The sequence below is a fragment of the Nothoprocta perdicaria genome, unplaced genomic scaffold, assembly GCF_003342845.1.
Source record: "Nothoprocta perdicaria isolate Ctin4 unplaced genomic scaffold, notPer1 scaffold_166, whole genome shotgun sequence".
NCBI lineage: Eukaryota > Metazoa > Chordata > Aves > Tinamiformes > Tinamidae > Nothoprocta > Nothoprocta perdicaria.
This window is the reverse complement of record NW_020454827.1, coordinates 860,347-884,513: the sequence shown is the minus strand read 5'-3', so window position 1 is coordinate 884,513 and position 24,167 is coordinate 860,347. Positions and strand designations below refer to the sequence as shown.

General features: G+C 40.2%; 1 protein-coding gene across 5 annotated transcripts in view; it reads left to right on the top strand.

Moving 5' to 3' along the window:
• Positions 1-6,931: 6,931 nt before the first annotated feature.
• The window catches only part of ANKHD1 (ankyrin repeat and KH domain containing 1), a 72,294-nt gene continuing 55,058 nt past the window's right edge, over positions 6,932-24,167 (top strand). For all 5 annotated transcript variants that reach the window (XM_026035724.1, XM_026035722.1, XM_026035721.1 and 2 more), the window contains exons 1-8: positions 6,932-7,083; positions 10,910-11,057; positions 11,918-12,065; positions 13,023-13,256; positions 14,215-14,309; positions 17,084-17,321; positions 17,562-17,753; positions 19,061-19,170. In XM_026035724.1, coding sequence (XP_025891509.1) covers positions 7,043-7,083; positions 10,910-11,057; positions 11,918-12,065; positions 13,023-13,256; positions 14,215-14,309; positions 17,084-17,321; positions 17,562-17,753; positions 19,061-19,170 — 1,206 coding nt within the window. In that variant the 5' untranslated portion in view covers positions 6,932-7,042. The remainder of the gene's footprint in view (positions 7,084-10,909; positions 11,058-11,917; positions 12,066-13,022; positions 13,257-14,214; positions 14,310-17,083; positions 17,322-17,561; positions 17,754-19,060; positions 19,171-24,167) is intronic.

The following is a 24,167-nucleotide window of genomic DNA, read 5'->3' as shown; positions in this document are numbered from 1 at the left end:
ATCTGTGTTTTGTGTGTTGCTGTAATCTACAGAAAAGGAGTTAGATGGGAGTTTGCTGCTGCTGCTCTGCTRCTCTTAAAATACTACTGGAAGTAAATATTATTGGAAGCGTGGACCAAAAGATCCCGACAGATCTCCCCTTAGGAAATCCTGCTTTAGATTTTCCTAAATCCTTCTGTTGCACTTTTGAAGGAGGCCCGTCTGTCCCAGCTGTTCTCGAGAGGCTGCTCAAGGCCCTGTGGAACAGTGTATGTTCAGTCATGTTTATCTCAGTGAGGCTTATTTAAAAATAAATAAACAAACAAAAAACCCTTCGTCTCCATTCCTGAACATTCACCTCACCTGAGATGCTACTTAGTGCAGGTTCTTCAGGTACCATTAACAAAGGATGCGTTTCTGGACTACGCTTCTCACTTCAATCTTTGAGCTTTTTTCTGATTTTTCAGTTTTGCATCAAAAGTTGAATTTGTGAAACGGGGGGTGCAGGGCCTCAAGGAAGCAGAGGATTTGCTTAAACTAGGGCTAGCAGGTGATTGCACATGAGTTGAAGATTAGTGATTTCACATTTGTGAGTGTCTCGTGGGTTTGACACATGAGTATAKGAGTGGCCTCAAGCGTGTTAGACCCTGCTGTTCTGGGGCAGCCAGAGAAGGGGCCTGGCAATCACTGAGCCTAGGGTTTTGGGCATTATTTGACTTTACCTTTGTACATTTGTATGCATTTATCTCCTTTGTCAAAAACACGGGTAGACACCAGTGCTGTGTGGAATCTGTGGGCTCTGTCTGAGAGTAGTTTATTTTTAAGGTATTTTAAACAGTGATAATTATAAACAACTAGATAAAAATAAAAATGAAGTATTTTCTTTATCCTTGATACTTTATCCTCACTTATTGGACAAAGTGTGTATCTGCTACTTCTGCCCGAATGCTCCATTTCTTGGAACAGAAGGAAAGAGGATGGTCTGTCCGATGTGGATTATCTAACTCAAACTCACAAGCTGAAGAGAACTTGATTTCTTGTGATGGTTCCTTACGATGGCTTTCAGCTTCTGTGTTCAAGCYGTGAACATATAGGCTTTCAGAAAACTTTAAAGAAAATACCTCATGCTGACAATTGCACTATCTTTTCTGTCCCTTTGGCTTTTCCATAGACACAGACTTGGTTGTGGCCATGTTTTCCTAAGATTTTATTTGTATCTTGCCTGGTAAAGCTGAGSAAGATCACACTTAGGAGTTGCCAGTTTGGATCTGGTTACCCAAAATTACTAACCATAGTAGTCCTCAACATCCTCTTGACTGTGAAAGTCATTAAGGAAGTTCTTACTTCCAATCAGAGTGTTGATTAAAGGTGCAATAGCTGTATCTGAGCAGCCTTTGCTCTTGCAAAATGAGCTTTGTGTTCTGGCAGGCCTTGTAAATCAACATCAAGCTAATCTACGTAGTTTGATAAGGCACTAACTTCTGGGTTGTCTGGCATTACGTTATGTCAGCTGTACTAGAAATTTACTCTTCATTAAGCTATTAAATTATTGTTTTGTTAAACTGGCAGAAAGTCCTCTTTCAGGTGCACCCTGAACCTGTGTGCTGTGTGAGATGCTGCTCAGGGCTTATAGAAGGGCTCATCTCTGAAGATCCTGGAGCTCCACACACTGTTTCCTTGGCATGCTAGGTACTTTTCTTTTTAATCTGGAGCTCTTCAGCCTGTATGTCGACAGGTCAGATGGAGAAATGCTAGGCCATTTATTTCTAGTCAGGAAAGAATCTAGTAAAGAGTTCTTGGTCTTTGTTGTCACACACTACCACCGACCTTGCTTCTTCAAGCCATTGTAGATGCATTACCTGAYGGCTTTAGTAAACAGTGCTCAAACGGAGAACTGCCCTGCAACGTCCTCGAGTGGGTCCTCGAGGTGGCTGGCATGAACACCTTAGGAGAAAGCAGTCGAGTCGATGCAGGTGGAATCTGTGTTTTCCCAGTGCTCTGTTAGACAGGATGTTCCTGAGCTACTCAGTGACTGGCTCACTGTATTTAATATCAATATAAAGCCTGTCCAATCTATTTCAAATTCACTTGTTTTTAAAGCCTTTGCAGCATCCCATGGTAATGATCTCTAAAACTCGATTGCATGCTGTATGTCACGATTCTGAAGCCATGAATTTTCTTTCGATTGCTGATGTCACAAGTCGCATCCTGGAGTCACGAGTTTTCTTTTAATTTACTTATAAACAYGCTCTTCAGTTTAGTGGTGACTTATAATTTTGCATGGAGAGTGGTACCTTCTCCATATTATCAGTGACCACAGATTGCTCTGATAAAGGAGTATCTCCAGTAACTCCTAAGGTCTCCTTGCAGAATTACTGGTCTTCAGCAGTGATCAATCCATGGCGAGGGCGGGGAACAGATTTACAGTGCACCATGTTCTTGTTATCTTTCATTCCTGAAAATGTGCAGTGATCCATTTGATCATAGTCAGAATCAATGTCAAATGCTCTGCTCAGACAAGCAGCTACCTGTTCAGGTAATGCCAGATGCCTTTAGTAGTTCTTGTGAAYCCATAATAGACTGTAATATTGTAAAAAGTTGTGATCGCCTATGGGAGAAAAAGATGAATGCAACCAATTGTGGAGACTGGTCTTGAAGCTGATTTTCTTGTTCATTGCCTGGAAGGAGACTAGAAAAGTTGGGGTGTTGCAGAATAGTGCCTGAGTGCACATCTGGTTGCTGCTGCCCAGCCGTTGCACAAGCGTGTGCAGGGCCCTACCTCCCTGTTGGCGTGAAACAAGACAAAGTGGGTGGAAAGCAGATAGGAGAAGAGTTGCCTCATAGGTTGGAAGATGATTGAGCATTACAGCAATAAGATTCTGGCATACTAAACCAAGATGACATTAAAAACTGAGCAATTATTTAGTTACTACTGTAAGCCTGCAAAAGGAGACTAAATGGRTGTTTGCAATGACAGGATTGAACGAGGTAATTTTTGTAGCCTGCCTCCTTTGTACTGTGTCCTGCTTAACCAGTGTCTTCTCTGCTGCCTTGTACTGCTGTCAGTTTGGAAAGGTACGAAAGACTGATTTGGTAGCTGCCCAGGAGATTTTGAGGAGCAGAACATCCAGCATATTTTTTTGCAGTGGAAAAGTCAGATAAAGTTGTAACCTGTGTTGGCACCTGTGTTGAACTGTGGCTGGTAGCTGYAGCTTGAACTTGAAAGGTCTTGGTGTGGTTGTGCTATGTTGTTTGGATTGAAGCAGGAAACTGAAGTGAGCTCTCRCTGTGACTCCACAGCTGGGTGGAAGAGCCAGGAAGTCTTCTAGGAGGCTGCATGTGATAAGCTATGAAAACAGATATTTTAGAGCAGGAGGTCTGCAGCCATCAGAGTTTATTTCCATTTATAGTATACAGGTCCATGGTGTGACTTACTTGCTTCAGAAATGCTGTGTATGAATGCTTGAAAGAGMAAACATTGAGAACAAAGACTTGTTAGTGGTAGTTTCTGCTTGTTGATACCTCATCCTAATTACAGCCAGCATCTTTCCCATCTGGAACTAACCAGGATCTGTAAACTTTGAGACTAGATAGAAAGGAAGCTGGCCTAAGAGACCAAGGCAGTTCCTCAAACCACGTAAGGGCAGGATAACATCTGTGAATTTCTGTTGCAGATGTCTCATCCACTCTTGATATGCAGAGAAAGATTTTTTTTGGCCTGTGAAGCTAATCTGTCTCTTCTAGTGCCTTAAAAGCTTGAAGTGATTCACTTATCCAGCTTAGTTTCAAATGGCCATATCTTACTGCTTTTTGGCCTCACTACTTTTTAGTTTCCCACTTCTGTAAGCAGTAGAGAACTGATTACTSTCTCCTTCTGTTGGTTGTATGTATGAGTTCAGGAAGGGAGAATGCAGGGAGGAAGGGGACAAGCTCTTTTCATTGGTGGCCAGTGACAGGACAAGGGGTAATGGCCACAAGCTGAAACACAGGCAGTTCCGTCTCCAGGTGAGGAGGAACTTCTTTACTGTGAGGGTGCCAGAGCAGTGGAACAGGCTGCCCAGGGAGGTTGTGGAGTCTCCTACTCTGGAGGTCTCCAAAACCCACCTGGATGCCACCCTGTGCCACATGCTGTAGGTGTGCCTGCTTGAGCAGGAGGGTTGGACTAGATGATCTGTAGAGGTCCCTTCCAACCTTAAATATTCTGTGATTCTGTTGTAATTTGGGTCTCAAAGTCTCGGGTGAGGCTGCCCAGAGAGGCTGTGGAATCTCCTTCCCCGGAGATACTAAAACCTGACCAGGGCACGACCCCRTGCAACCAGCTCTAGAGGACCCTGCTTGACTCAAGGCGGTTGGACTAGATGGTCAGAGGTTTCTTTCAACCTTGACCCTTCTGTGGTTTGTGAGACCTTTTGAAGTACAGGCAAACTCTTGTGCTGCTCCTTGTAAACTAAGTACAGCCCTTGTTCGGGGGTCATATTTAAAAAAAAAAAAAAAAAAAAAGTGGCTATCTCTGCTGCGCTTCTCTCTTTTGTTGAGTATGGTGCTCAGACTTGCTTATGGTAGTTCCAGATGAGGCCCCAGTGTTGAGTTGGGAAGACGCCATTCCCGTTTTTCCCTTTATTGTACTCCTGGGTACACTCTAAGCTGGCCAAGGCCGACACTGCCACCAGAAGTAGCTAACGTAACCGTCTCTGTAGTTACYCTGTGAGCCGCACCAGGGAAGCAGATCTCTATAAAACTACCACCTTTTTCCCCTATCTGTTTAGAACTAAAAGAATTCCCCGGGCCAGTTTTGCAATTGCTATGCCCAAATCTGCAGGCTCGCGCTCTATGAGAGAGCGCTCCTGTCGGGGCAGGGATGGCTGCTCTTAAGGAGATGAAACTCGCAGCCTGCTAGCCCAGCAACAAATGCAGTTTACATTCATGTGTGAGGTGTGAGCTGTGGTGTTTGAGGGTTGCTATTTATAGCCTCACTATATTTAATAGCAGTGGTTAGAAAGGTTATGACCTCAAGAGTTTGGGGGTGGAAGAGGGCAAGGGACCGGTAACTTCTTCAAGAGTTATGAAATAAATAATAATAATAAAAAGAACCTGGAGTTCCCCGCTCTGTGTTTTCTTGCACTGATTGTCTTCAAACAAGAGTGTTGGAGCTGCACTGTGGAGCGAGATATGGGCATTGGACTGTGCTTATACTCAAYTGACTTTTGTTCTTGGCACATAAGCTCTGAAGAATTCTTGATCTTCAAGAAAGAGGCTGCTTTTGTAGAGCTGAAAGGAAAGGTTTGTTTTCTAACCAAGTAAAGGTGCASTGTGGGTAGCACCTAATTGTAATTTTTCATTTCATTGTCATCTAGGTAGGGTGTTGGAGCCAGGGAGGTAATGCAGTTAGTTCTAAGTAATTATCTGAAGTAATTAATTCCAGCCTTTGTAGGCTGTGCTTTCTTCCAGTCACCCAGTAAACCTTTTGCATCTCATCGTRGATATCTTGTTTGAATGGCAGAGGTGGAGATGTTTCTTTTCTGTCCGCAGTGTTGAGCGCTTGCAACCAGCGCTTACTGCAGTTGCAGCAGGGACGTAGCGCGGTGTAGCAAAGGATGCCTGGCATATGCTGTTACAAGCTGTTTGCAGGATGGAGAAATTCGATAAGTATCGAATCTTACATTAATAAAAAATTAATTGGAGGCCCTCAAACAGGGGACCTACATTGTCTGAAGAGTGTTCAAAACGTTTAGTTTAGATTTAGTTTAGATTTCAGTTTTTATGCTCTAATAGTTACAGACTGGAAAGTGAGACACATGATGTAAAACAGTCTTGCAGAGACACGCGTCCCACATAGCACCACCTTTGCAGGTRGCAAGATGGTTCCCCTTTCCTTCCTCCACCAGAGGTTTCTATTTAATTTAATAATTAAAGAAGAGATTTTGGCTGAGACGTCAGTGATTCAGCATTGATGGAGGTAGTTAACCGAATCCCCCACATGGTTCTGTACAATGTCTGCACATGTGTACATGCAAATGTAAGCTGTGCCCCTCATGCAGAGGCATCAGTGCTGTGATGTTTACAGATGTAAAATAGACTGACCTTGAGATGTAATGAACAGTGCGCAGTAAGATGACTGTTCTAATGTACTGTAATCTCATATAAGTAATGAAAAAACTTACAATTTTGGCATTTAAGTGAATGAGATAAATACATGTTCGTGTTTATGGTGCTTTTCTCCGTGGGTCTGCAGCTTTAGTGCGACGGCAAAGAAACTCGTTTTAAAAAAGAAGCTATTGCAAAGGTTCGTTTGGGCTAAGCATTTCTGCTTGTGTACCATAATGTTAATACAGCAGGAGTATTACTTTAAATATGCTTCAAGTATCTGAAATTTTTATTTGAAATTTGCTAGATTTGTGGCTGGATCTCTGCAGTTCAGAATTGCAAACTATTGGGAAATAGAGCTAATAAAGTTCATGCTACAAAACGGAAATTTTTTAACTCAAAGCAACAAAAGGATATTGAACCAAATCCACTTTTGAATTGAGCAGAAAAAGAAAAATAACTTTAAAACTTGAAGTAGAAAACTCTTGTTCATGTTCAGATAACCTTAGAAGTTGTCTATGGAATTCCTTCCTCCTCAAACTTCTGCTTTTGGGCTTGACCCCTGGATTTTTCCTTAGTTCCTTCAAAGATTTCCCTCCCACCACATCTCTACAAGTGTATGAACTGCAAATTTGGGACATATATTGAAACTTCCAGTTGAAAAATAGGTTTGCTACTGCTGTGGTATAATGTTCAGATAACAGGGAAATGTTAAGAGTTACTTCTAAGTAGCTGATATTCTGGCATGTTTGCAAATGATTTTTAACTACTAGTGCATGTGGCTGAAGTCTAAAATGGTGTCTTTGCATTTCTTTTGTGTGACTTTCCTACTAACCTGACTGATGAACGAACGTGCACTGAAGGAATTGGTAAATTGTCCACTGCCGATGGTAAAGCCTTCGCAGATCCTGAGGTTCTCCGAAGACTCACGTCCTCTGTCAGCTGCGCACTGGATGAAGCTGCCGCTGCGTTGACGCGAATGCGAGCAGAGAACAATCACAATGCAGGACAAGTGGACAAGTACGTATTGATCTCTCCCCTACTGCTGGTCTCCTAACAGGATGATCCATGTTTGTGTTTTTCATTTAAAAATCAGTTATTTTGACCGTTGGTCTTTACTAAAGATGATCTGCTTTATTGTCAACAAAAGTAAAGGTTTTAAGTATGTGAAGGTGTAACTACTCTCACTTTGAGTTTTTAGCTAAGAGTATAAGGTGAGAGTACAGAACTCTTCCCAAATTTCAGGAAGTGTTGCTTTTTCTGTGTGAGAGGTAGTTGATTTCTGTTTTCGAGTGGTTGTAGTCTTGGCTACAGAACTGCCCCCAGTGCTCCAGGGGCAGCCTCACCAGAGCCGAGTAGAGGGGCAGGATCCCCTCTGTCAACCTGCTGTCAACGTCCTGATGCAGCCAGGAGCCCGTTGGCCTTCTTGGCCGTGAGTACACACTGCTGACTCCTGGTTAACTTGGTGTTAACCAAAACTCCCAAATTCCTCATCACAGAGCTGCTTTCCAGCAGGTCATTATCTTTGAAAGATCATAGCAACTAGGAGAGTTTTTTGAGGACTGGAGGGAAACAAATGTCACCTTTAAGAAAGTGAGATTTAGGAGCAGGTCAGCCTCGTATTGATTCCTGGAAAGATGAGGGAACAAATCTTCTGGAAGCCATTTCCAAATATGTTAAGGACAAAAGGTAGTTAAGAGCCATCTGCGTGGAGAGGTCATCCTTGACCTAATAGTGTTCTACAGTGAGATGATTAGATTGATAGATGAAAACAGTGGATGTTGTTAGACTTGACTTTAGGAGGTCTTTGACACTGTTTTCCACAATAGTCCTCATAGACAATCTGCTGAAGTATGGGCTAGGTAAGTAGTCAGAGAGCTGAACTGAAAACTCTGAATGGACAACAGTAGCACCAAGTGTAGTTGGAGACCTGAATCCCGGTGGTCAGGCCTGGGTCCCATCCTGTTCAATTTACTCACTAGTGACCTGGATGAAAGGACCGAGCACACCCTGATACGCCAGAGGGTTGTGTTGGTATTTGCCGGGACATTGAAAGAGTGGAGAAACGCACAGAGAGGAGCCTTGTGAAGTTCAAAGAAATGGTCCTGCGCCTGTGAGTAAATAACTCTGTGCACTGGTGCAGACTGGGAACTGAGTACCAGCCTGGAAAGCAGCTTTGCAGAAGAGGATCTGTGTTTCCTTATGAATAGCAAACGTGAGCCAACAACATGCTTGTTGGCAGAGAAGGCCATCAGCTTCCTGAGCTGCATTAGAAAGCAGCCATTTGAGGGAGGTCATCCCTTCCTGCCCCCCAATGCCCACCCCCTCCTTTTTTTTCCCAATCCTTACAAAGAAACCTCTGCATCCAGAGTATTATGTTCCACTCTGTGAGGATATGGATATACTGGAGCAATCTGGCAAAGGCCATTAAGATAATTAAGGGACTGAAGCATCAATGTACAAGGAGAGGCTAATAAAGCTGTGACTGTTTAGTCTGGAGAAGGCAAGGTTCAGGGGAGATCTTTTTAAGATGTGTAAATAACCCTATGGGCAGGATTAGAGAAGATGAGGGCAAACTCTTCTCAGTAGTGTCCGGTGTCAGGACAAGAGGCAGTGGTCACCGTTTGAATTACAGGAAAATCCACTCAAACATAAGAAAAAACTTCTTGACAGTGAGAGTGCTCAAATGCTGGAATGAGTTGCGTAGGGAGGATGTAGTATCTCCATTTTTGGAGATACTCAGATCCTGACTGGACACAGCCCCAAGCAAACTGACCTAGTTGACCCTGGTTTGAGCAGAACGTTGGACTTGACAGACTGCAGAGGTTTACTCCAAGCTCAATGATTCTGCAAGGAGAGCAGGCTGGGGGAGCTGTTGAGATGTATGGGTCAACCTGGACCRAGTCTGAGACCCATTCTGAATGGTTCTTTCCTAGAACAGAATTGATTTCACAGAATTGGTTATTATATGGAGAGGCCTAAGGTCTCCTGTTGAGATTCTCTTTCAGGGCCTGTCTGGCAGGTTATGTTGTTGAGTGGMTGCTTCTGAAGGCTAGTCTGTGTGGGCAGAAGTGCCTGAACACCCACCCTTTCCTCCCAGCTGATGGAACTCGTGCTGTAAAAGCCTGCCTAGGTCCCAGCAAGGCTTTTTGACTGCTTGGGTCATGAGTGTATGGCTGTCCTGTGTTCCCTTTGAGGAGAAGCTGGCAGGTCTCATTGTGTCCTGCAGCCATTGCTGTATTGTGCAAGCGTGTATAAGTAGCCAAATAATAAGCATGCACAAACTGTTAGTTAATTTGATTAAAATAGTAATATAATGCAAATGAAATTTTCAGAGACTGGATGTTATCTTTGGACCAGTTCTCAGCTTGCAATCTATCAACTGCTGCAAGACTTCATTTTGGAATATGTGGCAAATGGGGGGTTTACTCAAAAGAGAGACATTAATATGTAGTTCAACAATTGTGATCTTTGGAATTGAGCTGAAAATTGGAATTTATATGCTTTCCTGAGGAACCTTTGGGCTCAAGTCTGTTACGTCTTCAGAGATGAGAAATTATGGAGGGAACTTGTATTTTCATAAAAGAAGAGTTGAAGCTTGAGGTTCATGAGCCCCTGAAGCTTATAGAGAACTTAGAGTRGGTCACCTGCAGTTTTGTGCTGTTTGTAATGGAAGAATTTTCCTCCTTTTGACTCTCTTGCCAAGGCGTTAGTTGGATTCCTAGTGGTTCCAAGGCATTGGATCCTAGTGGTTCAGGGATTGTGATTCTCTGTATACAATTTTCTGATTTTGTTTGTTTCTTTACGTACATTGCAGAAAAAGTGTGAAAGGATAGTTGAGTTGGTTTGAAAAAAGAAGATGAAACTCAGCTCACCTTTTTTCTAGATTTGTTTAGCAGGCTGTCTTAGGTCCAAGGGCACCATCTCTTGATTGCAAAGGTTAGTGGTAGTTACAGTGGTGATGACAGATTTCCTGAGCTTTTAGACACCAAGAATTGGGGCTGTGGCTTGTATTTTCCTTCCAAGTGCTTAGTTCGTAGCTACTTATCTAGCTTTTGTTGTTTTTTAAGGATAGGTTATTAGTTTTCCACATAGGATTTGTTGTTGCTGCTATTAAAAAGTTGTTAAAAAGCTTGATAACCTATGAGAAGATACATAGATGAAACCCTTGCAATGCTCTTCTTCATTCTTTCTTGAAGATTATATCATTAGACKTGGTAAGGATTTTTCTTGAATTAAAATGTCTACTTAAATGAAGAAATCCCCGTTTCCARTTAAGAGAAGTGAACTTCGGGCATTGCAGAGATGGAAGTCAGAGACAGTGGTCAGGAGGCTTGGCTAGCTGCAAAATTCGTRCTCTCTGTGACACCGAGCTGTTCCCTTTGGCTTTTTCTCCATGAGGAACTTGCCTTGGTGCCTTTAGTCCCGCGTTTGTCATGGCCATAACTTATTGGCGGAGTGTCACATGCGCATAGCATCGATGAAGTTGGCTTCTGTATTTTGCAAACACTAACAATTGCCCAGGTTTGAAAGCTTTTTTCGTGCACCAGAAGTCTGTAGGAGAGCTTAATGTCAAAGTTAATAGGTTATAAGGAGATGATTTTGACATTAGAAAGGTCATTGTTTCCATTTCTCTGTTAAAGCAGACATGTCTGACAGAAAGACGGTGCAGCTAGTGTATCTTTTTATGTATATATTTTAAAAAAAATATAAGGAAGGCGTGTTTTCTATTAAGGTTTTATACTAAAGCCATGAGTGTCAAAGTTGAGACTTGCTTGTTGCATGAGGAAGGTGTCCATCTACTGAAGATTTATTTTGAGCTTATTTGGTTGTTGCTGACTTGCAGTCGCAGTTTGGCAGAAGCGTGCTCAGATGGCGATGTAAACGCTGTCCGGAAGCTGCTGGATGAAGGCAGAAGTGTGAATGAACATACTGAAGAAGGGGAGAGTCTCCTTTGCTTGGCCTGTTCAGCTGGATATTATGAATTGGCACAAGTAAGTAACAAATATAGTCACTAAAGCCAAAGCTTTATCAAGTATTGTGTAAGGGGATTCTCTGATAGCCGAACATTTTAGCTGTTCTGATTAAATTTTTTCTTTAAATTGGAAACTTATTTATTGTCGATTGCTGGTATCATTTTTACCTTCTGAATGGACTATTCCATCTTATGCCCTTATGTTTAAGGAATTTGTCTAAAGAATGTACCTTTTTTTATAATATAGCTCTGTTTTTCTGGCATTGTTCTAGATGCAATCAAGCTGTTCTGACAGGCAGACATTGCAAAAGGAGCTAAATTAGTGGCAGAATGAAAACACAAGTAATTACATACTCAGGTCTTAATCACTCAAAAAAATCAGTTCTGTATCAACAATGTTTTAATTTTGGACTGTGTTTTCACTTGCATATCATGCTTGTGATGATTCTCAAGATGTGCCCAATCTGTGATTTTAATGCCAGAGGGCATTGGGAGAAACCTAGGGAGAAAACTGCATACTTTTAAGCTTCAAACTAGCCTGTGCTGTGGTCACTAATGCAAATTTGTCTCTGTTATTGTTCTAGTTAGTGAATTTCCCTACGATACTTGAAAATGTCAGTATTGCACAGTAACGTAACGTTGGCTTTGATAGCTATGAATAAGTGCTCTAGAAAARGAGCATTTCCTAAAGAAGAGCCCTAAAAAAGCTCCTAAAGGAGAGGCATAGGTATAAATAACCCTGAAGAGGACAGTTGCTCCTCACTACTAAGAGTATTACTGCAAGGGGCTTTGCTGGGGAATCGTTCTTAAGCACCTTTGAACTCAAAGCAAAATGTAACCTTAGTATTTATCCACCAAAGTGAACTCTCTTTCTTTTAGGTGCTGCTAGCAATGCATGCAAATGTCGAAGATCGAGGGAATAAAGGCGACATAACTCCCTTAATGGCAGCTGCCAGCGGAGGCTATGTAGATATTGTTAAACTTCTCCTTGTTCATGGTGCAGATGTCAACGCCCAGTCTTCAACAGGTAACTGGAGAGCAGGAAGCGGAAAAAACTAAGGATAGTAGCATGTAAGCCACATGCTACTGTTCTGAGCATCTATATTTTTAGGTGTATCGTAGATTTATTTAGAAAAAGACATGATAGGGACAGTTAAGAACAGGTCGGATAGTTGTGCTTAATATAAGTTGTGCTTAACTCCAAATAAGAGTCTTATGATAGCTCTCAACTCTAATGAAAAGTATTATTCCTGTGAAAAACACTTTCATAAAATCCAGCATTGTCTAGTAAGAAGCGTATTGGAGCATATTTGGGCAAGGTCAGTTCTTTTGGTATATAGCTTTTTACTGAGGAGGAGAGAATTCTTTGATCAGTAACTGTAGCTAACTTGGCTGAAAATATTAACCTGCAGTTTAATTTTACTGAACCTAAAACACAATTCAATCATTGTTCATCTTATGACAGATATTTGAATTATGCAAGGTGCGTTTTGTCCTGATGGTTAGCCRTATTAATTAGGGCTGTTGACTATAAAATTAGCTTAAAACTCACTATAAAAATTCAGCCATATGTCATTTTTCTCTCATTTTCAGAACACATGTTTTAAAAAGCAATAGTTTATTTTCATCCAATTAAAGCCTTTCAAGGATTCAGAGAATGCTTGGACAAAAAATATCCTTTTCCACTGAGCATGAAAATTATTCATTGATGTCTTTGATCTTTTTCTATGCTGAAGTRGGAAACATGATTATTAGACAATTTTTGTTGGTTTTTAACATTGGCCTAGTATTAGAACTCTTTCACATTATAGTTTTGATTGARTTTTGTAGCCAACCTGAAATTACTGGCTAGATTAATGTATCTGTCAGGTRAAAGGCTGTTGTTTAATGGTAAGCATTTGGTTTTCTATAGAGATTTAAAAATCTTAACTTTTTCCGTATTTGGGTGATGGAGAGGAATTTCGTATAAACTTCTCTTCCACAGGGAACACCGCACTCACTTATGCCTGTGCTGGGGGATTTGTTGACATAGTGAAGGTGCTATTGAAAGCAGGTGCTAATATAGAAGACCACAACGAAAACGGACATACCCCCTTAATGGAAGCAGCCAGCGCAGGCCATGTTGAGGTTGCAAGAGTATTGCTGGAATACGGAGCAGGAATCAATACTCACTCCAACGAGTTCAAGGAAAGTGCACTTACACTTGCGTGCTACAAAGGTATGATATTGAAATGACTGTTTGAAAAAAAACTTTTTTCTCTTGCCTTGTTTTGTGTCTTCATTCTAAGTTGCATACACCAGCGTGTCTGTCTAGTTGAAATTTCCAGGCAAACCTGGTTGAACTTTTTCTTAATTGTTTTGAAATACTAGATTTGAACTCCATGTCAGGAAATACTTGTTCTTGATGGAATTCTRTTAAGTTTGTGCACTAGGGTAGATTATTATCATCTAACAACAAATTTATGTTTTTAAGTTTTCAGTCCTGTTAACTGACTCTCAGGCCACGTGGCTACTATGTGTTAAACACATTTGGACATACGTTCAACACATTAGAAATGAATTCTGTGACTGTCTGTGCCCAAACTTGTACTTTGACAGCACCTCAGTCATAGTCTTCCTTTCCCATTGACACCTACACAGTGGTCACCCATGTCACTTGTTGAGGCACACTTTGCCTCAACACCTAGCTCAATCTGCTGAAACTTCCGTTAATTGTTAGGACAGTGTGAAGTTACGGCAGATACCACTAGATTTCATGATGGGAAAGAAATGCCAGTATTTATAAGCAAATACTTTCCCTTCTGTATTAGTTTTTGGGGACACCCAAATTGGATGGGTGTTTTTAGTCCTTAATAATGTAAAACTTAATAGGAAGAGTGATACGAGATTTTTTTTTTAATTTATTTTGACCAGAGATGCGTCTCTTTCTCCTTTTTTTTTTTTTTTAACATTTAAATCGAATGTTACTATAGAGCTGAATAAAGAATGTGTGGGGTTTTTGTGTATGTATTTTTTGTCTTTGAGGAAGATTGCTGTCTTATTGCTGACTGCCCATTTTGCACTGTGATGTTTCCATAGCTTGCCATTACAGTTTTAAACAATTGATGTCAGATGCTTTTTACTACTAAAATCTTGTAGTATTAAATGCTTGTTTGTTTTGATCTGTTTCATTGAAGGCCATTTAGACATGGTTCGTTTTTTGCTTGAAGCTGGAGCTGATCAAGAACATAAAACAGATGAGATGCACACAGCGCTAATGGAGGCCTGCATGGTAAATAGACTTTTTGTACTGCTTCCTTTCCAGTGAGGGGAGTAAAGGGGGTGTTMAAGTGGGACTCTGTATCTGCAGCGTATTAACAGAGAATTTTGATTATGGCCAAAAAGCAGTTGGTGTAGTTAACTGCCCTCTAGGCCTCTAGCTGGCCATAGGGAAGAACTGTTCTAATTTTGGGGTGGGAGATGTGTTCTTGTAAATGTTTTCTGTGTGAAGTAGCTAATTGCAGTCTGGTAGGGTAAGAGATTGAGTACAAGTTGTCTTCTCTTTTGCAGCTTGTAAAGACCAAGATGGGAAGCTCACGTTTTTTTAAAATAAGATCAAGCAGTTCATAGTCTGGAAGGCATGAGCCTTCCAAAAGTTCGTTGAATTACATGATTAATGCATTACATGTATTCTCTCACCATGCAGGAAGTGTATATGTTTTAGGTAGAAATGGTGCTGTGAGTTATTTAAAAGAAAAGGTAGACGTGAAGAGGCTTAATGATTTCCCAGGCAATTCGAAAAAATTCAGAGCAGCCAATAAAAAACCCCCTCTTTCCAAGGAAATCACCTTAATACTGAGTGCTCTCTTGTATTGGATCATGTCCTTTTGGTTTTGTCCAGAGCTGTAAATGGTCTTTTATCAGTTCTTGGAGAGAAGAACAGRAATTTTGATTGCAAAGGAAGTCCAGAGAATGAGGAAAGCTTAATTTGCCTGTGTAGTCCCTAGAAGAAGATCTGTAGGGCTTCACTTGAGCATTCCTTTAGCTTACTTGTAAGATAATGATGTGAATGACCAAGGTCAGATTATAGTTTATCAGGTAGAAGGCTTTTGATAGTGTGACAGTAGTAGCATCCTTAAGAGCTGTTCTCCACCTGAGAGCCTACTGTCAAAAYGCAGTTGTCAGACCAAACAGTGGTGACTACGTGTTGTCCCTGCATGATTACGTTTGCCTGCTCTGTTCTATTTAACACTTAGTCACCTCTCCGCTTTTAGCATGATACAGTCCAAGCAATGGCTTGACATGCTGACTATAAAGAATCTTCTTGGAAGAAGATACCTTCCTTGGGAAAGGATAAAGCTGTGTGTGTCTCCAGCACCGTCTTCTCCCCAGGATATTTCAGACCAGTTTGCATTACTGAATGTGTGTTCTCAGTGCGTTTCAAAAGTACTAAAGAGAAAATTGATCCCTAGAAGTCCCAATTTCAAGCCCAGCARTGGAGTTTGTTTGTCTCCTTGCCATTATCTTTGGTTCTGCCCTTCCAGAAGGGAATCATTCGAGCACATTGTTTTGACTTTTGACAGTCTTCATTGTTTTCTAACCAAGGAATGCTGCAGGGTTGTAATGGGAAGCTGAGATGCCTGGTCTCTCTCCATGGCTTAGGTTGTAAGCTCCTCTGAGAGATTCAATGCTGTGTACTGGTCAAATTGGAAGCTCTTTCTAGCTCTTCTGTTTTCTGCTCTTTATAGTTACATAACCTTATTTGGGTTTTCTTCAAGGAATTAATATAGATACATCTGCTTTTTCCCCCCCCTGTAATTGGGCTTTCTTAGGTCTTCCTTGGGAGGAATGCTCTTTTACTTCATTGGGTATATATGATCAGCACTTGTTGGGACTGGTTTAGGGAATTAATCCAGGTTAACTGGATCCTTTGAGAACCCCTCTATCAGGAAGCAAAGCACTGCCGGCATTGCCATATCATCAAAATTGGTTCACGGCTTTTCCTTCCAGAAAAACTCAGTATATCCTTGGATAAATGGARTATTTAAGGAGAGGTACCTAACACACATGGAATGTGCAAGTCCTCAAGAGTTCCTTATTGATGTTTAGTTTGACCAATTAAGTGTGTATGCTGGAAAAAGGTCTTGTATTAAACACTCCGCAGTGAAGCCCTCACAACTCCCATGTGTCACTGGGCAGTTTCATTCTTTTCATGACTTTCATGACTCTTAGCAGTTAATTTTTGGTTACTAGCCTGTTTCCCTTTCACCGAGTTTGGACTCAGTTGCCTTAAGGTGCATGAGAGGGAGAGATGTGGAGATTTCTTCTTTCTTAATGTCACAACTTCTTTGCATGTTCCTCTTTCTCAATGATAATGTGACTCTCCACAAATTACACCTTAAGTGAAACAGGGATTTTGGGTCCACATTCTCTTGTAAGTAAATTCCGGCATTATAGTAAGAGTTCATTGAGAAGCAAGCAGCTGTTTGTATGTTTTTGAAAGGAATCAATGGACTTCTATGGCAGTCCTAGTTCATATAGGGGGAATATTCATTCATCCCAAGGACTTCTGATTTATTTCAATCTCTCCTTTTTTCTACCACACTGTAACCTATTTCGTTTTTTCCATAATTATTCCAGCTTTCCCAGGATCTGGAATCTGTCTTTTGGAACTATTTGTAGAAGCCATTAATCAATTATGAGGAAAACTTTTCTTCCCATGCTTGCCTTGTGATTTAGTCATGCATTGGAAGAATTTATGCATTTATGGTACTTGCTTGCTATTTTTATTACATGTGTCCTAGTTTTTTTTGCTGGATGTTTGAGAAAGTCCACTCCCAGAAAAGAGGAGGAGAAAAATAAAAAACCTTTTGTTTCTGATGCATTTAAATTTAATTCAGGCATTGGTATGATTTTCATAAACAGAACCACTGTAACAAAATAAAATAAAATTTTATCATTTATATCATTTTCAGATCTGGTTGAACAGTAACGATAACTATTGCAGTAACGGTTGTATTTAAAGATGTAGCCTGTCTGATTTTTGCTTTAATTCCTGCCTTGTAGGATGGACATGTGGAAGTAGCTCGCTTGCTTTTGGACAGTGGTGCTCAAGTGAATATGCCTGCAGATTCCTTTGAATCACCACTCACTCTGGCTGCTTGTGGTGGACACGTAGAGCTTGCAGCTCTCCTGATAGAAAGAGGAGCAAACCTGGAGGAAGTTAATGATGAGGGTTACACTCCTTTAATGGAAGCTGCCCGAGAAGGCCATGAGGAGATGGTGGCCTTGTTACTGGCACAAGGTGAGATAATGGAGTACTAATAAGTTTCATTTCTTTACTAATCATCAGTGTTGACTGTTCTTTGTTAATTATTTTGTAGAGTACACACTTTTACGATTTAGCACATACTTGTCATTGCTTTACTGCTGTAATTGCAAAACAAAGCTAGAGCACCTAAATCACTCACAGAAATAAGGTGAGAAGTCTTCACCTTCCCACCCTGTCTGGTCAGCTAAATTAACTGCTGTTTTTGTTTCCTAGGGGCAAATATAAATGCACAGACAGAAGAAACACAGGAAACGGCTCTTACTTTGGCATGTTGTGGAGGATTTTCAGAAGTTGCTGACTTCCTTATTAAGGCAGGAGCTGATATAGAACTAGGTTGCTCAACACCTTTGATGGAAGCTGCTCAAGAAGGTCATCTGGAATTGGTGAAATACTTGCTGGCAGCAGGTACGWGTCCAATATGAATAGTCTCACCCACAAACAGTGTAGCATCAATGTTTTATGTGATTTAGATATTTGGTGATGGTGGTATAATAAACTACCACCATGGACTTAACAAAGTAAAACATTGTGTGTTCCATATTAGCAATGTTTGATACTGTTAACAGAGGAAAGAGACTTTGCAGAGCACTGGATTCTGATTCATTTCACAAAATATCAGCACTCATTAGGAACATTGTTTCCAGCTAACTGCATTTAGGACAAAATGTTACTACAGACAGTGCTTGTTTTTATATGCTACTCCTGTTTTCACTGAACCTTATTATCTGCAGATGCTCTCCCTGAATAACCAGTGCTTTGGGAACTGTGCCCTGGAAAACAGTGTGCAAGAAAGATTCTGGGATGTGCTTAATTTCTTTAAAGGATAAAGTTAAATAATCCTGCTACAGTTGTGGGTGAAATGACACTTCAGTGGAAAAAAAATGACACTTTTCAGAGGAAAAAAAAATGAGGAAGATGCATTTTGGATGTTTTCCTCATAATGCAAATAGCTTTACTTGATATGTGTTTTTTAAAATTTGTTTTCCTAAGTATAAAACTCTCTGAATTTGTAATTCTAGAAAGCAATGTTCATTGCTCATCGAGCGACAGTAACAACTGTGTCTCTTTGTGCAATGATACCAGCATGTGACACCAGTCGACGGCTCCCTTGGAACTCTGCTCGCACTTCAGTTGTACTGATAGTGTAAAAAGTTAGTTGAGGAGCCCTGTTTTGACATTAATGTCTTTAAATAAATCTCAGGCTTTGAAAATAAGAAAATAAGAAAACGACTAATCACAATGGCATTTTTATGAAGCTAGTTATTATTTGAACATAAAGACTGGGGAAGAGATGAAATTTGTTCAAATGTATGATMATATAGTATTAATGCTTATCTAATAAAATACATTTCCACTAGTTTTGCTTGGCATGCAGCTCTCTGTCAAATAAATAGTCTAGACTAAAGTGTCAGGATTCGCTTTTGTTTATCCAAGCTGAAAATTCATGGCTGCAGGGGGAAAGGAGGAGTAAGTAAGCRTATAGGTTTACGTGCTTAGGGTTGACAGTCATAACTTTTCCAGGCCTTGGCTTATCTGTTTTCTTCAGAGCATTTTTACCATGAGAGCAAATGCCCTTGAGCAGTGGAAASTGTTGGTCCATAGGATATAGCTGTAGTTGTGGCTGGGAAGTCCCTTGRTTTTTGTATTCATCTGATATAGAATACTTTGTAAGGAGAAATCCAATTTAAAAAAAAATGATTCTGTGTTTCTAGGAGCTAATGTTCATGCCACCACAGCAACAGGAGACACAGCTTTGACCTATGCCTGTGAAAATGGACATACTGATGTTGCAGATGTATTGCTTCAAGCTGGTGCTGATTTGGTAAGTTTTTTTCCCACAAGGTGTAACAGAAGTCTTTAATTTTAAACATCATGTATCAAAAAGTGCTAAAGCTTGTGTGCTTAGAGAGCAAGAACAAGATTTTTAGGATTTACAATTTGTTTGTGGATGTGCAAAGACATGTGAAAGAAGAATTAAAGAAACAAAAAGCAAGCAAAAAACCCTGTATAATCTGTTTGATCTAAAAGTGTAAGTGTTCTTATTTCGCAATCCTTGAACTATTAAATAAAGATTATCTGTAACTTACACTTCCAACAGTTCTTTGATTTTGTTACGTATCATAGCACTTAAAAGGATATATTCTACATTCCTGTATTTATTAATATGCCAGTTTATTCTTCCCAAACTTTTGTGGATGAACCGCTCTGCATTTAAAGTGTTAGCACTAGCAGCTGCTACCTCTCTGTTTCATTGTTCATCTCTGAACACYACAAGTCTCTTTGGTATTCTTTTGAGTTGTCATTTGCAAGACTTAAACTAAGCAAATGTCTTTTAAATGACCAACATAATACATAACCTCTTTTCCTTGTTCTAGAAGCCATTTCTTTTTTGCAACTTCTGTTTTTTTTTCTTTCTTTGCATATTGCTTTCGCAGTGTTTGTGGTTTTTGCGATGCGTTTAACCATAACTTTTTTTTTTTTAAACGCAATYATTTTTATTTTCCTGATACGATTCAGCAAGAGAAAGAAAACTTCTTCAGCGACAGGAATAGAATTGTGTRTTTTTTAAGCATGTAAACAGAAATGATGCCTTTGCCTTCCATGTTGCTTGGGAGTATTTTGGATACTTGGTCCTTGAGTCTTATGGCTAGTAGAGGAAGTATTTCATGTCTTTTGCAGTTGAACAATGTGAGCTGTTTTTTGSTTTATTTAAAAAAAAAGAAAAAAAGTCTTACTGGCATTTTGTAGTAGTAGTGCTGTAACTCTGGTGCATGTTTGTCTTTAGAAAGTTGATAAAAATGCTGTGAAAGGTTATCATTGAACCTCCTGAAAGTCTTCAGCATCCTCTTTAATCCTAATTTGTTACGTTTATATTTGTGAGGATAAACAAATTTATGTTATTATAGTGGATTTCTATTCTTAGCAACCGTAGCTTTTTCAGACCATGTTAATTTTTATGTAGCAACTTAAGCTTTTTTCTGTCAACATCATAAGAAGAAATTTCTGTTTTTTTTTCTTTTTTTCTTAATGGTAGATTCTTACCAGGTAGGAGGACTACATTATTTGTTTTTATATCTTGCCACATCTTTTGTTTCCTTCAATGTTAGGTGCCAACCTGCTCTCATCTAGATGCGATGGATTTGGTTTTGTGTATGTTGAGCAGAGAAGGGCATTCAAAAACAAAAGTACATAGTGATTAGAAGGTAGTCATCCATGAAGTATTCCACAGTCTGAAATGTTGTCAAAGAAATATAAATTGGAATGCGTAAGTTCTTTACAGGCTTTGAGGGCCTGCCGCTGCTTTAAGGATCACTTTAAATTATTAAACTTTTACCATTTTTTTTTTCCCTCTCACCACTCGGCTGTGAGCGAGTTATGTCAGGGCAGTGTTTGCAGCCTTTAGAATCTGGATCTGGTCAATACTGCTTAGAAAAGTATTAGCTTGCACTTGAGCTTTATTTTACTGTGCTTTCTTACACCGTCACCACAGTGAGTTAGCTCTAGTAAGTACATAAGCTAAAATTGATGTTAGTGGTAGTTAGCRGTGGTCTATCCAAATAAATATTGTTGAAAGATCACTTTGCACATGAAAGCAAAACTTTGGCTGTATAGCTGTTCCCCTCTTTTAAAATTCTGGTTGTAAGTAGCAATTTGAAATTGAAAAGCAAATGTAAAGTCTGTGACATGCAAGTTATACCCTCTCTTCAGAGGGAGATGGAGCAAGGACAAGTATTACAGGTATAATCACATTCAAATAGTGTCGTAGTATTTCTTCCCTGTGTAGGCAGGGTACTTGAACTAAGAAAGAGGAAGAGAGGTGTCAAAACTTTAGAACTGAAATCAGTTAAGTCAAGAAAATACCTGGAAAAATGTAGAGATGCTTCAGCGTCTCCCTTGCATTTTAAATAGTTTCTAACTTCTGTGTTGCTTCATTTATTCTAAAGCGTTTTGAACGCATTTTTTAATTGTTCTGAAGAAGATCCCTTGAGTGCATATACTTGACAACTGAACTATGAAATTCCTTCTCTGGCAGTAGCATAGAAGATTATTCTCCCAGATAATGATTTTCGTTAGGGATTTAAATGATGTTAGATGATTYGGCCAAGCTGTCCCAGGAAATCTGCAGCGGGGCAAGGTGTTGAACACAGACTCTCTCTAGTCTCTTAAACTGCTCGTCTGTCTGTCTTCATTTGTCTAGATAATTTTGCTGTTCTCCTGTTCAGCAGCAGCAAGTAGAAGTTCTTCGTGCTGTTCATTCCCTGAATACAAGGCAAAATGGCTCAGACTGACCACATTGCTGCTGTGCAGCACTGGGCCTGTGGTGTCTTTGGSCTTGTCATGGTGCCCTCGGGGCTGCACTGCCTGCCACATGTGACTTTTTGTTGGAGTGGGGTGGTATTTAGGTTTTAGTTAACCCTTCAGTGTCTCACAAGGACCGTGTCGTAGCTCACCAGGGCGGTGTTTTGTAGTAGCCATGGGGACTGTGTTGCATGCCTTTGGGTTGTGGCATGAGGTGGCCAAAGGGCCTTGCGGATGCGAGGCTTGGCGCAGGCCGCCCGATGCCGTGTTGCCCTTGCTGGCTTTTGGGAATGGCCTCTGCTTCATGCCTTGCTTTCCCTTGSCTCGTGCCCTGTTCTGGCCTATGACGACCAGCAGTTTGAAGCCACGCTAGGGGGGCTGCTGAGGAGGAGCAGGCAGTGCTAGTGATTTGCAGTGAGGCACCCTCTTGCCTGAGGTTGTTTCCTGATTGTACTTTATTTACCAGCAGAGGTGTTGCTAGGGCTGAATTTTGTTACGGCTTTATGAGATGTCTACACATTCTCTTTTCTTTCAGACTGCAAGGGCAAGAAACCCTTGAGGCTTCTTGAGGATTTGTCTTCTTTCTAATTCTAGAGTGAGGAAAGAAAGTTTGTCGCCTTTTCTCCCAAGTGCTCCTGAAAATGAGTACTGGCTGTTTGGCTCCCTTATGATCAGTTCTCTCATTTCCTTCCTGATTCATAGACCTTTTATTTCATGCATTGAAAAACCTTTACTTTCAGATCTCCAAAGTTCTTTGCCTTTTGAAGCTTCTTTTCAGGTCCTAGGAGGTCAGCATTGAGCATGATTTGAGTTGTGGGCTTTGAGGTTGCAGTGCTCTGCTTTTGGAGGAGAATCATCTTTTATGGTGAACTAGTAAAGCCAGCAAAAAATAGAAGTAGTCAGGCAATTTCCAGCCTTGTGCTTATTGAAAATTGCATTTTTAACTTTGCTGGAATTAGCTATCCCACCTCCAGTAAGGTTTTACCAATCTCAAAATAAGATTTTGAGCTAGTTGGATTATATTCCATCCTTGTTTTCTATCACTTTGTACATGGCTTTACATGAACCAGGAGAAATGAAAGAAAATGATGACTGAGATTAAACTTTTTCTGGTTTGCGGCTCATTTTCCCTTCAAACTGCGTAGTGGCCAAGTTTCACTAAACATGAACAATGTCAGAGAATGACTTCATCTTCTCCTCTCTTCTGGAGAGCAATTTACTTGTATATGTGGATGTGTTTATTTTCTTTTGCTGAATTTGCATCTGCTTGTGACTAATTTTCATAGAGTCTTGTTCATTACCTTAGAAATTATCTTGCTGTTCTTGTGCTGGAGCTCTTTATGGACCAGGAAAATAACATCCCTCAAAGGAAAAGAATTGACCTCTCAATCTGTAGCAAAATTATCCTTCACCTCTTCTTGTTAGTGCATGCATTTTATTTTAATTTTATTTTTTGCCAAACATACAGAATACTTCTGAAAACTTCACTCTGTAGTCCTATCTATGCATTAGTTGCGTTGTAGCTCTTTTGTCACCAGCTGGACTGCAGACTTTCAGTGCCACATCTCAGTGGAGCAAAGGAAATCTATACTTGTGGACAGACTTCTAGAGAGGTGCAAAATACATACTTATCTGTGTGGGTGTATAATATATAATTTATATATATATAATATATATATATTTATATATATAAAAGAGATCTCAGTTCTTTTTCTGACTTTACTAGCAATTACCTTACCCAAACTCTGAGCTGAAAACGTTGTGCATGGTGCACATACGTTCCCTTAAGAATTAGGACAATTGGTGGTATTTAATCAGAGGTAACATCCAGCTTTTATTATATGCCTTCCTGTAAACTGAAAGTGCATTTTGATGCCTGTTGCTCTTTTAAACTAGAATTTGGCTGGGATAAAATGCAGTATACTGCAGATTCCAGTTGTCTTTTTGAAAGAGAGACTGCTTTTGAGAAGGTGCTTGCGTCTTTAACTTGTTGCAGCGTAGCTGAAAACTAAGGAGCTCTTGTTCTTCACTGGGCAATGAGAAAATATTAGTTTTTTTGTTTGTTTGTTTTTCCATCTGGGGAAGTACTTGGAAAAGAACAGTAAGTTGGGGCTTTTCAATCTGGACTTCCCTGCAGCTTTGCTTGAGATGGTTACATAGGAGAGATGAGCTAGCATTGGAGTTAAAAATATGGATGCTTTTATGCTCAAATTTAAGATGGAAGAAAGCCCTTAAAGGCAGCTTCATCATTCTGTTTTCACTTCAATCTGACTTGCTCTTTCTGCAGCTTTTGGTAGAAATTCCATGTGCAGCTTTGCTTAAATGACTAAAACTGTCTGACATCCATGTAACTTCAACTGCAAAAATAAGGGCATGCCAAACTACCTCCTGGCTCTTTCCCATGTGCTTAAGCAACATTTTTACAGGCAGATTCTTTGTCCTTGCAAAGATTGTTGCTTTGCCTTCAGATGATCACAAATTAATATCCTTTACTATAACCTGTTCCTCAATTAGAAACTG